At 44.5% G+C, this 16,090-nt stretch overlaps 1 protein-coding gene across 1 annotated transcript in view; it reads left to right on the top strand.

Annotated features, from left to right (window-relative positions):
* Nucleotides 1–16,090, top strand: part of LOC124613436 (Kv channel-interacting protein 4-like) — a 504,767-nt gene that overhangs the window by 395,200 nt on the left and 93,477 nt on the right. The window contains exon 5 of the mRNA XM_047142138.1: nucleotides 679–891. Coding sequence (XP_046998094.1) covers nucleotides 679–891 — 213 coding nt within the window. The remainder of the gene's footprint in view (nucleotides 1–678; nucleotides 892–16,090) is intronic.

Here is a 16,090-nt window from a genome sequence, read left to right as displayed (position 1 = left end):
ATAACGCAGCTAGTGTCCTATTTCTTCACATCAGCAATCTTCAAAAACAGTAGCTAAAACTGCTGAACAAAAATCTAAATGACAAGATCGGTCTTTGTGGTGAGCGCAGACGTGTGTGGGGAAATACTGAAGTAATCGGCGCTCAGCGCTACCAGCAGAAACTGCAACCCTTAACTTCACCACGCAAACATTGACACTGCAACTGATAGGCCACTGGCGATTGCTGAAATGAAAAAATAGGGAAGTCTACATGAAGTCTTCCAGACAAATCCGATATGTGACGAAACTGAACGACGGACCCATCGGACACCTTTTATTGTGCCACTTACCTGGATGTACCATTGTTAGCAAAGTGGTTATCACCAGGTGTGAATGTGCATCGTTTTCCTTTCAGTTCTTGATCTAAGGGGGATAACAGGCTCCTAGCTTGTTGATATACACAGTATCTAATAATAAACCAATAGTTAAATATACAAGTCTAAAATTGGCAGTATACTTACAATGTGCAGCCGATATTTCCTTCGGCCAGTAGATCGATATTTTTTCCATGGATACATCGAAAATTTTTCGACATATCGAGGGCCGATAATTCTATTCTTTTAAATATCGATATGTCCTATTCCCAATATTTTTGAAAACGTAGACAGACCTAGTTCAAAAGGATCCTCTGTTTTATAGGACTTCCTTGGCATCCTGTCGAAGGTGTCGAGAGGCAGCGTGCAGGAGAAGCTGCAGTGGATCTTCGGCCTGTACGACCTCAACGGCGACGGGCTCATCACCAAGAACGAGATGCTGGACGTGGTCTCCTCCATCTACGAGATGCTGGGTCGCGCCACCGACCCGGTCGTCGAGGAGAACTCCGCCAAGGAGCACGTCGAGAAGATATTCCACGTACGTACTCATAGTCGCCAGCTCGCTGTTTTAATCCCGACGACACAATGGTGTTATCGTTTCGTCATTCCTCGGCTGGATTGATGCGACTCGCAACGACTTCAACCCCTGTGGCAATCTCTTCATCAGAAAGCAGCGCTTACACCCCACATCCTCAATTATTTGATCGATGTCTCTGCCTTCCTCTACAGTTTTTGACCAGCACGTCTCTCTCTAGTACCATGACAGTTTATTTCTCGATGCCTTAACGCATTTGCTAGCATCCTGTCTTCCAGTCAGTTTTCCACATATCCCTTTCTTGCCGATTCTGTTCTGTGGAGAACTGTCCGCCTACTTAGCTGGGTAGTAACGTGCTTGCCTCTCATGCACTGCGCCCGGGTTCGATTTCCGGCCGGGATGGAGGTTTTCTCCGCTCGTGGACTGAGTGGTGTCTTGTCATCATCATTTCATCCACATCATCGGCCGCAAGGGGCTCAATGTGGCGACGAGTGAAATAAGACTTGCACTTGGCGGCCGAATCCGACTGGGACATCATGGCTAACAATGCCATAGGATCATTTCTTTACTTTTTTTGTGGAGAACTTCATTTCTTATTAGCTATTTTAATTTTCAGCATCTCAAATGCCTCTTTTCTCTTCGTCTCCGGTTTTACGATAATCTGCAAGTCACTTCTATACAGTTCTCTTCACCAGACAAACACTATGTTATAAAAAGTATCCGGACACCTGGTTGAAAATGACTTAAAAGTTCGTGGCACCCTCCATCGGTAATGATGGAACTCACTATCGTGTTGGCCCACCCTAGCCTTGATGACAGCCTCCACTCTCGCAGGCATACGTTTAGTCAGATGCTGGAAGGTTTCTTGGGGAACGGCAGCCCATTCTTCACGAAGTGCTGCACTGAGGAGAGGTATCATTGTCGGTCAGTGAGGCATGGCACGAAGTAGGCGTTCCAAAACATTCTAAAGGCGTTCTATAGGATTCAGGTCAGGACTCTGTGCAAGCCAATCCATTACAGGGATGATATTGTCGTGTAACCACTCCGCCACAGGCTGTGCATTATCAGCAGGTGCTCGATCGTGTTGAAAGACGCAATCGCCATCCCCGAATTGCTCTTCAACAGTCGGAAGCAAGAAGGTGCTTAAAACATCAATGTAGGCCTGTGCTGTGATAGTGCCACGCAGAACAACAAGGGGTGCAATCCACCCACATGATAAACACGACCACACCATAACACCACCGCCTCCGAATTTTACTGTTGGCATTACACACGCTAGCTTCCGCCATGTCCACATCCTGCCATCGGATCGCCACATTGTATACCGTGATTCGTCACTCCACACAACGTTCTTCCACCGTTCAATCGCCCAATGTTTACAATCCTTACACCAAGCGAGGCGTCGTTTGGCATTTACCGGCGTGATGTGTGGCTTATGAGCAGCCGTTCGACCATGAAATCCAAGTTTTCTCGCCTCCCGCCTGTACGCTTTTGTGCTGTACCTCTCCCTTCACGTTTCCACTTCACTATTACATCGGAAACAGTGGACCTAGGGATATTTAGGAGTGTGGAAATCTCATGTACAGACGTATGACACAAGTGACACCAAATCACCTGATCCACGATGTCTAACGACTACTGTGTTCGCTGACATGGAGTACCTGGCAGTAGATGGCAGCACAATGCACCTAATATGAAAAACGTATTTTTTGGCAGTGTCTGGATACTTTTGATCAGATAGTGTATTCTCACACACTTCATTTTCAGATTAAGATCATATTTATATTTATTGGTTTATCGAGAAAAATTTACAGAAGTGATCAAAATCCGAGAGAAGACAAAAATCTGACGGCATTTCCCATGCTACGTCTTCTATATTCGCACTCTGAAACACCGATGTGGGCGTTCATTTTTATACCATTGCTCTCAAATACATACTTTTGAGCTACAACACTTTATCTGTGGCCGTCGTCGCTAATATACATCTGTGTTGTGGTACTCGACCCGGAGACGCCAGGTTCGAGATCTGACGCTGGAAGAAAGTGTCACCGCCAATATTTGCTCAGCAGGATGAGAAGTGTGATGGCGTAAAGTTTCTGATCACCAGACTTCGCGTCAGCGGCCTCCTTGGTGCTCATTAGGAGGAGCTGTCTATACACTTGTGCCGGGTTCCGCCCTCACCCTTCTATCACCATCATATTACGCAAACATGGTACCACAGTATACACACAACTATTATAGTCGTCTACACGCAACAGATACCATCAAGACGAATTTCGGAAGCTGCGAGGAAAGGGGCCATTGTACGCGGATTTCGATTATTAGTTTCTGCAGATTTTGGAAGCGCTGCCGCTCCGCAACAGTGTACTGAATTAATGAATAACCTCTCCAGTAGCAAAAAAGATCTATTTTATCCAAGAAAGAAACTAGTCAGTTTCTTTCTTTTATACTGAAGGCATTGTCTGGTGGTGTCTGAAAATTATGCTGTGGTGAAGTAAAGTCAGATGATCCGTTTAAGGTGCTGAACTTAACCACCTAGATTCTTCACATCGACATCTGCATCTACATCTATATACATACTAGGCAAGCCACCTTATGGTGCCTGGCGGAGGGTAACTTGTACCACTGCTAATCATTTCCTTTCCTGTTGCACTCGCCAGCATAACGAGGGAAAAACGACTATCTATATGCTTCCGTATGAGCCCTAATTTCTCTTATCTTCGTGGTGCTTACGCGAAATGTATTTTGAGGGCAGTAGAACCAGTCTGTAGTCAGCTTCAGATGTCGGTTGTGTAATTTTTCTCAACTGTGTTCCGCGGAAGTAAAGTCGCCTTCTCTCCAAGGATTCGCATCTGAGTTCCCGAAGCATTCCCGTAATACTCTTGTGCTGTTCGAACCTACCAGCAACAAATCTAGCAGCCCGCATCTGGATTATATCGATATGTTCCTTTAACCCGAGCAGATGCGGATCCCAAACACTAGAGCAGTTCTCAAGAATAGGTTGCGCTAGTGTGTTATAAGCGGTCTCCTAAAAAATGAACCACACCTTTCCTAAAATTCTTCCAATCAACCGAAGTCGACCATTCACCTTCCCTACTACGATCCTTACATACTTGTTCCACCTCATACCTCTTTGCAACGTTACCTCCAGAAATTTAATCGACCGGTATCAAATAGCTCGCTACCAATGCTATATGCGAACATTGTGGGATTTTCTTTCCTACTCACCTGTATTAACTTACAGTTTCCTACGTTGTGAACAAAAGCTTTCCCCTCCCAAGGAAATGCATTATGTTCAAACTGAGAATATGTTCAAGGTATCTGAAGAAAACCAACGTTAAGGATATTGGCCTGTAATTTTGCGGGTTCATTCTTTTAGCCTTCTTAAATATAGGTGTGACCTGCGCTTTTTCCCAGTCGCTTGGGACTTTGCGCTGGGCGAGAGATTCATGATAAATACAATCTAAGAAAGGGGCCAAGGCCCTAGAGTACAGTTTTTAAAACCGAACTGGTATTCCATGCCGCCCGTTTTGGCCGAGCGGTTCTAGGCGCTTCAGTCCGGAACCGCGTTGCTGCTACGGTCGCAGGTTCAAATCCTGCCTCGGACATGGGCGTGTGCGATGTCCTTAGGTTAGTTATGTTTAAGTAGTTCTAAATCTAGGGGACTGATGACCTCAGATGTTAATTCCCATAGTGCTTAGAGCCATTTTTTGAAATTCCGTGCTGGCCGCGGTGGTCTAGCGGTTCTAGGGGCGCAGTCCGGAACCGCGCAACCGCTACAGTCGCAGGTTCGAAACCTGCCTCGGGCATGGATGTGTGTGATGTCCTTAGGTTAGTTAGGTTTAAGTAGCTCTAAGTTTTAAGGGACTGATGACCACAGTAGTTAAGTCCCATAGTGCTCAGAGCCATTTGAACCATTTGAAATTCCGTCGGGATCTAGCGACTTGCTTGTTTTTAGGTCTTTAGGTTGTGCTCTACGCTGGGGTTCCTATTATTGTGTCCTTCACATGGTAGTCTGTGCGATGGCTAACGACGATACGTTTGTACGATTTTGCCAGCCAACAGTGCCGCACAACTCTTTAAAATAAAAATAACCCTCTTCTAACGACCCTGTGGTATTCATGGGTGAAGTGACTCAGTAGCACGTGCGTAAACAATAGACAAATTTCACTTAGGAACGCAGAGTCTAGAAGCAAATCATATGCCAGAGCATTATCTGTTAATCTTCATCTACCTCTGTATGTAGACACATATATAGTCCCCCGCCACTGTTTATGTATATATTCTTGGTCCGATCTCAGGAACTATTGTAGGGAGTCTGATACGGTTTTCAGTAGTAGATAGCCTGATTCACGTGGAAGGTTTGTGTCTACACTGAGGTAATGAAAGTCGTGGAATAGCGATATGCACACATACATACGGCGGCAGTATCGCTTATACAAGGTATAAAAGGGGCGTTCTGGGATTAGGAGACTGAACGCGGAACAGTAGTTGGAGCTAGACACATAGGACATTCCCTTTCAGAGATTGTTAGGGAACAATGTTCCAAGATCCACAGTGTCAAGAGTGTGCCGATAATATCAATTTTCAGGCATTACCTCTAACCGTGGACAACGGAATGGCCGACGGCCTTCGCTTAACGACCAAGATCAGCGGCGTTTGCATAGAGTTGTCAGACAAGCAACACTGCGTGAAATAACCGCAGAAAGCAATTTTGTACGTACGGCAAACGTCTCCGTTCGGACAGTGCGACGAAATTTGGCGTTAATGGCTATGGCAGCAGACGACTGACGCTGCTGCCTTTGTTAACAACACGACATCGTCTGCAGAGCCTCACCTGGGCTCATGGAAGTGCTGATTGGACCCTAGAGACTGAAACACCATAGCGTGGTACGATCAGACCCGATCTCAGTTGGTAAGAGCCGATGCTAGGATTGGAGTGTTGCGCAGATCCCACGAAGCCATGTACCTAAGCTGTCAACAAGGTGGTATGTAGGCTGGTGGTGGCTCCATAATGGAGCGGGCTGTGCTTTCATGGAATGGACTGGGTCCTCTTGTCCAACTGAACCGATCATTGACTGGAAATTGTAATGTACGGCTGGCTACTTGGAGACCATTTGCAGCCATTCATGGACTTCATGCTTCCAAACAACGATGGAATTTTTATGGATGACAGTTGTTCGCAACTGGTTTGAGGAACATCCTGGAGAATTTGAGTGAATGATTTGGCCACCCAAATCGCCCGACGTGAATCTCGTCGTCCGTTTATGGGACATAATCGAGAGGTCGATTCGTGCGCAAAATCCAGCACCGGCAACACTTCTCCAGTTGTGGACGGCTACAGAGGCAGCATGGATCAATATTTCTGCAGAGGACTTCCAACCACTTGCTGAGTCCATGCCACGTCGAACTGCTGCACTACGCCGGGCAAAAGGATGTTTATAGTAGGAGGTACCCCATGATATTTGTTGCCTCAGTGTGTAATTTATAAATATTTTATTCAAATTGGTTCAACTATGACGAAGCGAAATCCACCGCTGCCTTCTAGCAATGAACCACAGAACGCCTTGGAATCATCCACACATGTTCAATCACAGTGGTCCACTATGTTTTCTGTCTGTATGTTCAGGCTGATCCGGGGCACTATGGTATGTTTTTATGGTTTTCACTAATAGATAGGCCTGTCGGTGTGGCCGAGCGGTTCTACGTGCTTCAGTCTGGAACCGCGCTACCGCTACGGTCGCAGATTCGAATCCTGCCTTGGACATGGATGTGTGTGATGTCCTTAGGTTAGTTAGGTTTAAGTAGTTCTGAGTTCTAGGGGACTGATGACCTCAGATGTTAAGTCCCATAGTGCTCAGAGCCATTTGAACCATCTTAGCCACTAATAGATAGGCTAATTCACGAAGAAGGTAACTGATCACAGGAGGTAACTGTAAGACTGCAGCGCCAAGTCAGCGTGAGCTACCGCTACTAGGAGGTTATGTGGCCGTAGCTCGCAGTGAAAAGGCACTACAGTCGGGCAGACCAGAAGCTGCGGCAGCTCACAGTTATCAATATTGCCACACGATGTTACTCCAGAAGTCAACTAAATATGGAAAACATTCACGCCTCGAGAGAAATCTCTCGGTGTGCACTTCTTAATTTTTCTGAGCTATATGAAACTGATGATATTCATTTTACACTAAAGTTCAGCCATTTGACTGTATAGATTGTTTATTCTCTTGAACAGTTATGATTCCAGTCTTTGGTCATTTTCATGCACCACAATATTAAGCAGGATCAGACTGCTGCAAACTAATTCATCATCGAAATACTCTCACCCCCTCCCCTGTCACCCCCACCCCCTCCAGTACATTAAACTTTGGAGGTGTCACAGCATATTTCGAAGATGACTTCGTTTATAGAAGGCTGATCATACTGCACATTTTGGTACTCGAAAGTGGCCAAAGGCCTAAACCATGGTACAATAAAATTTACAATATATACAGACAATTGGTGGTACTTTCATTAAATAGTATTATGTGACTGTGGCCCCAAAGTATGTTGATACTATTGTTGATATTCACTTACCTACTGTCGTTCTATGAATTATAATTATCAAAACTAGACATGATTGTCTTAACGGGAATTCCGCGATCGTTCATTAAATAAAATATGGCGTTTCAGTCTTCGATCGCTATTCTTTATTTTCAATTACCGGTTTCGGGCTAGCTGCCCATTTTCAGATCATATATTGTAGTTACAGAGTAACTTGCCCGTACAGAGTATATGATCTGAAAATGGGGAGCTAGCCCGAAATCGGTAATTGAAAATAAAGAATAGCGATCGAAGACTGAAACGCCATATTTTATTTAATTATAATTATAGCTCTATACAGTGTCCCATAAACTAAATTACCTCACTGTCAGATAAATAGTATGGCTGTAGACACTTGGTGCTGCAATGCAAAGCTGAGACGAGCCGTTAGTATTAGTAATAAATCGGTTATGTTTCTTTTTCTCACTGTATTTATATGCTTCTTTTGTGTACTGATTTAACTATGATACTGTAAATTAAATTTTAATTTTTTCTTTTACGCTACCTATGCTTTACATTTCTAAAAACATTAAGGCTCCAAACAAATTACACAGTAGTCGTTTGTACACACAATGGTATCAGACATCATAACAGGCGTATAGTGAAATATAACAAGTGAAAAATGTAACACACTGAGTTCGATCAGTTCATAAATCCAATAATTTTTTCATAATGTGGGGCCACAGTCATAATATATTTCTTTTAAGTTAGTACCGCCATTAGACTGTTTTTTATTTGCATTGTTACATTTACACGATCATGATTTCGGCTTTAACGTGCCATTATCAAGTGTTTTAATGTTATACAGTGCCTAACATGGCATACTGTCGTATTTAAAATACACTATTAGACACATTGACCCTTAGACAATGTGTATAACATAAAAAACACTTGATAATGGCACTTTAAAAAGCTGAAATCACGAACGTGTAAATGTAACACTACAAATAAAAAACAGTCTAATGGCGGTACTGACTTTAAAGAGTTCATAAATCAATACAGTAAACGGAGTTCAGTGTCATCCTTTACTTTCCCTCTTGTGTAATGGCACAGGAATTTTTCCTTTTTTGTTAAGTGCCCACACGGAACGTGTACTTCAATCCTGCTATTGGCCACTTACATTTCTCCACAACATTTTTCAGTCACGTTGCTGATGTATAATACGGGTTATCGCAGTGTTATGTTGCTCGTATCGTAAATCCTATTACACTCTGCAAGTTCAACGATGACTGGACCCAGATATGAATCTCAGAAGGGAAGAGCAAGAGGTCAGGATATCCCCTGCCCCCACAAAGAAAGTTTCACTAAAATAATTTACATTTTTACGTACATAAATTTCAGAAATTTTTGGCCAGTTTTTGCAGAACATAATCCGTCTGTAAGATGAAGAGCAAGCAGCGCTCGTGATGGGGAAAGAACGCTACAACTGCCTTAGAGGCACCCCAAAAATCAGTTTCCAGTATATAAAGATGCTGCATCGTGCAGTGGTTCACGTAGTTTCTGTTTGTATGAGGTACGAGTTCTTGCTTTAGTTACATTAGTTATTAATTTCTATGTATCACTATCATCACCATATGTTACAAATCGAAGTACTCCGTCGCACTTTTCTGTCTATATATGATGGCAAGTCTCGAAAACTTCTGTAGGAATTTTGATACGATTTTCCTTTATAGATAGACTGATTTACGAAGATGGTTTGTGAATAATTCATAAATATTTCGTGCACCCTGGCTTAACTATGATGATGTTTGTCGTGTAAGACGTATAACCTGAGAAGTTTCCTGGCATGTGCTGTTAAAACGTTTAAATTATACTAGAATCTGTAGTTTATCAACCGTTACCTAGGCAGCGTGTAACAATTACGATGACATACATACATTTTCAACACATTAAGTCTGTGACGGCAGTACAAGAAAACAGGACACGGGGATGAAGTATATTCTGCCACGACTAGTCTTACTCCAGCACGCTTCAGCAACACAGAGTGGCTCGATTGACAGGAATTGGCCGCAGCGCCACCGTTCTCAGACTGGTTGCACTTGCAGAACTACAACGGGAAGGAAGGAAGGTAGTGGCACCTTAACTTTTAGTATATGCAATCCTCAGCATTAGATTTGTACTCTTTCGCTTCAAATCTCTGCCACAGACTCATCGCAGTCTCCTTGAGGTTACTTAAAACAGCGTCAATGAGAGTGCTGTTTGTTGAGACTGGTCCGCGTTTTCACCAGCAGAACAGCGCATGGGCGCCCTCGCGGAGATGCACTGTACGGCTATTGGCCGGCGCGTCGTAGTTCTCTGATCCACTCACCCCCTCCATCTTCCCTTCTGACGCTGCCAATGGATTCCGGCGCCCGTAATAGGGGATTCTGCCGTGGGGCCGGCATTCCGATCGGCAGCGCTTCGCTATGCGGGTCGAAGGCTCGGCCGGAATCGCAAAATATTCCCCCCTCCCCCCTACCATTGTGCGCGCCGCTGCCGCATTCGCTGTGTCCACCCCTCCCCCCTCCTCTCTCAGCGCCACCCTACTCATCGCACCTGCTGCAGACTGACACGGCAACCCGTGAAATACCACCCTACGCACCAATGGCACACGCCGTGCGCGGGGTGGGCGGGATGGGGGGAAAGGAAATGCAGCAAGTGGAAATGAAATCCATCTGGTGACGCGACGACCCGCGCCACAACGTTTTTAGGACGCCATTATTGTTTTTGTTTTTCATAAAAAAAAGAAGGCTGCTCCCTCCGGCTCTGAAATTCACGGTCCTTTCGATTTCTTTTTTCTTTACTTGCTTGCCCGGGGTACTGCTAGGCTTATATTTTTTTTTGTTTTTTCTTTTTTTGTTTTTTCTTTTTCTGTTTTTTTCTTTTTTTGTTTCTGTTTCCCGGCTAAGCGAAAAACTCTTTATGTTCAGCTCTGACGGTTCTGAAAAGGCGCTTCCGTTTTCTTCCATCTCACTTCTTCGCGAAATGCGGAAACGATATTCAGGATTCATATGTAACGTAAACAAATTTTACTCTACGACCTACGATCTAAGACGAAAGGGGTGTATCTCGTATTTCAACAGCTAGCATGTTCTGACGATGAACAATTTTCATTCGACTGATGATTTAGCTTTTCATGCAAAGCTGTTTCATCTGACATCACAGTTCATTCAGAGAGCAGTCACGTGTTCCAGTCCGTTCGAGTAAGGCGAGGATCCGGGTTTCAATTCTGCGAGTGTCACGTTTTAGAGTGATTTTCAAAATATGAATTATCATCGGGGTCTCTGTTTTTGGATAATAGTGACATCTACACCCTTTCAGATTTTTTATTGCCGTTTAATATGAAGGCTTCTTGTGTTTTAGGTTCCTGTCTCGTCATCACCCATCCCCTGCTTCAAATGTACAAGATTTATATTATAGGTACAAATGAAATGGTCCAGTAGAGGACAATGAAATAAGGAAATAATCCTAATAAACATAGGTCCGGAAACCAGTCGTTTCCCCAATACGACTTAGTACGACTGGGTATATGAACACATTATAACAGAGTCACTGAGGATCCAAATTACAGATACGCACTTGAGGACAAACGCATTACAACAAGTGTTCCTTAGTGGCACTTGCTGAGTTGTGGAAGGCCTTGCTCGCAGTTTAATTGAATGAGCCACACAGCAGTGGTGGGCACGTAAGGTATGGAAAACAGCTCCTACATATATTCTCTCTATGTTCTGATGATGATGATGTACCGAAGCGCGTCGATAAATTAAACTTCGACCAAGACTTCCACAATTCATTAAGTGCCAATTCTCAATGGTCGCCGCCGGCCGTGGTGGCCGATCGGTTCTAGGCGCTGCAGTCCGGAACCGCGCGACTACTACAGTCGCATGTTCGAATCCTGCCTCGGGCATGGATGTGTGTGATGTCCTTAGGTTAGTTAGGTTTAAGTAGTTCTAAGTTCTAGGGCACTGATGACCTAAGATGTTAAGTCCCATAGTGCTCAGAGCTATTTGAACCATTTGAACCTCAATGGTCGCCTATCTCATAGATGGGAACTTTTATCTGTGAAGTTCTCCTAATGGGCACTGTTCATGCGAGGGCAGGCTTCATCGTGGCTCCTCTGGCTCTGAAATTCATGGTCCTTTCGATTTCTTTTTTCTTTACTTGCTTCCCCAGGGTACTGCTGGGCTTATTTTTTTGTTTTTTCTATTTTTGTTTTTTTTCTGTTTCCCAGCTAAGCAAAAAACTCTTTACGTTCGGTTCTGACGGTTCTGAAAAGGCGCTTCCGTTTTCTTCCATTTCACTTCTTCGCGAAATGTGGAATATGATTATTCGCTATTTTACTTACACGTTCAAAAGGCCCTGACGTGTTCCGGATGCATTGACAACCATGCAAAATATGTTTCTGGAGTTGGAAATGGCTCTGAGCACTATGGGACTTAACTTCCGAGGTCATCAGTCCCATAGAACTTAGAAGCACTTAAACCTAACTAACCTAAGGACATCACACACATCCATGCCTGAGGCAGGATTCGAACCTACGACCGTAGTGGTGGCACAGTTCCAGACTGTAGCGCCTAGAACCGCTCGGCCACACTTTCCTGAGCTAATTCATACTACCTTCACGGTTGGAGTACGCAAAAGCCATTAAATATCCCTACACAAAAAATTCAACAGATTTAAGTCGGGGGACATGGGAGATCATAGTATTGGCGGCTCACGACCTTTACGCTTGTTGTCGAAACGTTATTTACCAGGACGGCCAGAGTGGCCGAGCGGTTCTAGGCGCTACAGTCTGGAACCGTGCGACCGCTACGGTCGCAGGTTCGAATCCTGCCTCGGGCATGGATGTGTGTGATGTCTTAAGGTCAGTTAGGTTTAAGTAGTTCTAAGTTCTAGGGGACTGATGACCTCAGAAGTTAAGTCCCATAACGCTCAGAGCCATTGGAACCATTGTTATTTACCAACACTTAGGTACGAAGGTAACGATGACTGTTTACCTATTTTGTATTCTGTGTATTGTATATTGAACCGGGGACCTAGAAATGACGGAGAGGCTTCGTCCCGCTGTAGCCCTCAGTGGTTCACAACCCCACAACAGGGCACAGCAGTCCACCCACCTCACCGCCGCCCCACACCGAACCCAGAGTTATTGCGCGGGTCGGCTCCCAATGGATCCCCACCCGGGACGTCTCATAACAAACGAGTGTAGCCCCAGTGTTTGCGTGGTAGAGTAATTATGGTGTACGCGTACGTGGAGACAGTGTTTGCGCAGCAATCGTCGACATAGGTTTACCTCTTGGTAAACTCACTTGCGATGTTTCGAAGGAATCGTAGCATAAAGCATTAACAGTGTTGTAACATTGGCATTACTACACTTGTGAACTGGTCGTACTGGAGAAACCATTGGTTTCCGTAGCTATGTTTATTATGATTATTCGCTATTTCATTGTACTCTACTCTCCCCTTTCTTTTGCACCTACAGCAGCTACAAACCCTGTACACTGCTGCCGTCCACATGCTTAACTGTGTAGGATCTAATAAAAATAACAACGAAATATAATGTTTGTACAGGACCGTGTAGTATAGGAGCAGTATCTTTCACAACGTATTTAAGTAACCAAGTGGATAACGTCTGAAATTCCTTGAGTGTTTTTCCGGATGATGATGTATACAGAGCGTCGCGAAGCTAGAAAGTTGCAGCGAAACGCTGAAAGACTTTCAGAAGATCGGCGCCTGGTGCAGGGACTGTTAGGTGACCCACAACATAAAAAAATATACCGAACTGCACTTAAATGGACAGAAAGACCCATCACTGTATGATCACACGATTGCAGAATTATCACTCGAAGTAGTCACATCCATAAAACATCTAGGATGTATGAATACAAAGCTATTTAAAGTGGAACGGCCTCATAAAAGTAATTGCTGGTACGGAAGCTTAAAAACCCTCGTTCGACCAATAGTTGAATATGGCCAGTCAGACTGATCCGTACCGTATAGGACTGATAGAAGAATTAGAGAAGTTCCAAGGAAGAGTAGCGCATTTCGTTACAGGCTCATTTAATAAACACGAAAGCCTCACGGAGTTGCTCAACCAAGTCCAGAAGGATACACTGCAAGATAGGTGTTCTGCATGACAGTGTGGTTTACTATAAAAGTTCTTCGAGGGTACTTTCCTAGAAGAGTCAACAAATACATTGCTTCCTCCTATGTACATCTCGAGAAAAGACCATGATGGTAAAATTAGTGAGATACGAGCTTAACCGAGGCTTACCAACAATCGTTCTTCCCGCCAACAAATCGTGACTGTAACAGGGAAGGTGACTTGCGGAATGCAGTTGTAGATCTTCCATAACTGAACTCTACCACATAATGGCGTACGAAATGCTAGTCAAAATCGTTTGGTACATCGCTCTCGTGTGGTGTCGTCAAAGCGAGCGACCGGTTGCAGACCACATCCCTCGTGTGCGGGGCCCTTGAGAATACTATGCTGCGTCAGAGCAAAGAAACTAAGTTACAGTTGTCTATAGAGATCCCCCACCGTGAGCTTTATACCGTATAAACGTAGAACTATGATGCGGATTCCTGCCGTTTGCATCGTGGGCCTGTACGCGGTTACGGAAGCAGGTAATTGTCAGACCTGTTAGACATTGCAATAACTCATTGTGAAACGTCTCCACAACAAAATAATTGCTTCCTTCACGTAAGCTACCTATGTCATAATTTTTCTCACAATTTTGTTCATGTAAATGGTAACAGACAGTTTAGTGCTACGGAGTTATTTCGTGTGCCTTTTATCTTTACTGCGTACATTCTGCAGAAAACTGACAAAAATTTGCTAGACAATTCCCGAAATCCATAATCCGTCACTTTCGACACGTACCCGTGTTGTCAAAACTGATTAGATGCAACACTAAAAAATGCAGACGTTTTTCCTGAAAACTCTATGTTTAAAGACCTGTTGAACGATATATATTGTTATATTTCAGTACGATTGAGTGCACATAGATGATAACTGGCAATGACTCACTTCACTTATGAAATATGTAATAGTGCATTTCGTTTTAGATTGAGATGCAGGTCCCCCTGCAGATTCATTACCTTTTCATACTAAGTACTTGCTTTATTTATACGCAATATTTTTCATTATTGCTATGTCTGAGCGAATGATGTCAACTTTACAAAACTGTTGAGGCTTCCGTGAGCACTTTCTGACGTATGGCCTGTTAGGTACTGTCCTTTGATCTATAGCCAACGTTTGTTTGACGATTTTTCTGATGTCTCAACAGCACGAGTGGCTCGCATTGCCAATGGTTCGCCCCGCGTCGGAAATGAGGGTTAACCTATGACAGTGCCAGCCACTTACACATCCAGATTAAAGCGCCCCTCCCCCCTCTCAGACACAGACACACACACACACACACGCACACACACACACACACACACACACACACACACACACACACACACACACACAAACACAAACAAGAGCAGCAATACGAGGTGCATTCAAGTTCTAAGGCCTCCGATTTTTTTTTTCTAATCAACTACTCACCCGAAATCGATGAAACTGGCGTTACTTCTCGACGTAATCGCCCTGCAGACGTACACATTTTTCACAACGCTGAAGCCATGATTCCATGGCAGCGGCGAAGGCTCCTTTAGGAGTCTGTTTTGACCACTGGAAAATCGCTGAGGCAATAGCAGCACAGCTGGTGAATGTGCGGCCACGGAGAGTGTCTTTCATTGTTGGAAAAAGCCAAAAGCCACTATGAGCCAGGTCAGGTGAGTAGGGAGCATGAGGAATCACTTCAAAGTTGTTATCACGAAGAAACTGTTGCGTAACGTTAGCTCGATGTGCGGGTGCGTTGTCTTGGTGAAACAGCACACCCGCAGCCCTTCCAGGACGTTTTTGTTGCAGTGCAGGAAGGAATTAGTTCTTCAAAACATTTCGTAGGATGCACCTGTTACCGTAGTGCCCTTTGGAACGCAATGGGTAAGGATTACGCCCTCGCTGTCCCAGAACATGGACACCATCATTTTTTCAGCACTGGCGGTTACCCGAAATTTTTTTGGTGGCGGTGAATCTGTGTGCTTCCATTGAGCTGACTGGCGCTTTTTTTCTGGATTGAAAAATGGCATCCACGTCTCATCCATTGTCACAACCGACGAAAAGAAAGTCCCATTCATGCAGTCGTTGCGCGTCAACATTGCTTGGCAACATGCCACACGGGCAGCCATGTGGTCGTCCGTCAGCATTCGTGGCACCCACCTGGATGACACTTTTCGCATTTTCAGGTCGTCATGCAGGATTTTGTGCACAGAACCCACAGAAATGCCAACTCTGGAGGCGATCTGTTCAACAGTCATTCGGCGATCCCCCAAAACAATTCTCTCCACTTTCTCGATCATGTCGTCAGACCGGCTTGTGCAAGCCCGAGGTTGTTTCGGTTTGTTGTCACATGATGTTCTGCCTTCATTAAACTGTCGCACCCACGAATGCACTTTCGACACATCCATAACTCCATCACCACATGTCTCCTTCAACTGTCGATGAATTTCAGTTGGTTTCACGCCACGCAAATTCAGAAAACGAATGACTGCACGCTGTTCAAGTAAGGAAAACATCGCCATTTTAAGTATT

Source organism: Schistocerca americana, chromosome 4, assembly GCF_021461395.2.
Source record: "Schistocerca americana isolate TAMUIC-IGC-003095 chromosome 4, iqSchAmer2.1, whole genome shotgun sequence".
Taxonomy (NCBI): domain Eukaryota; kingdom Metazoa; phylum Arthropoda; class Insecta; order Orthoptera; family Acrididae; genus Schistocerca; species Schistocerca americana.
Note: the sequence above shows the minus strand (reverse complement) of the source record. Positions and strands in the feature narration are given on the sequence as shown.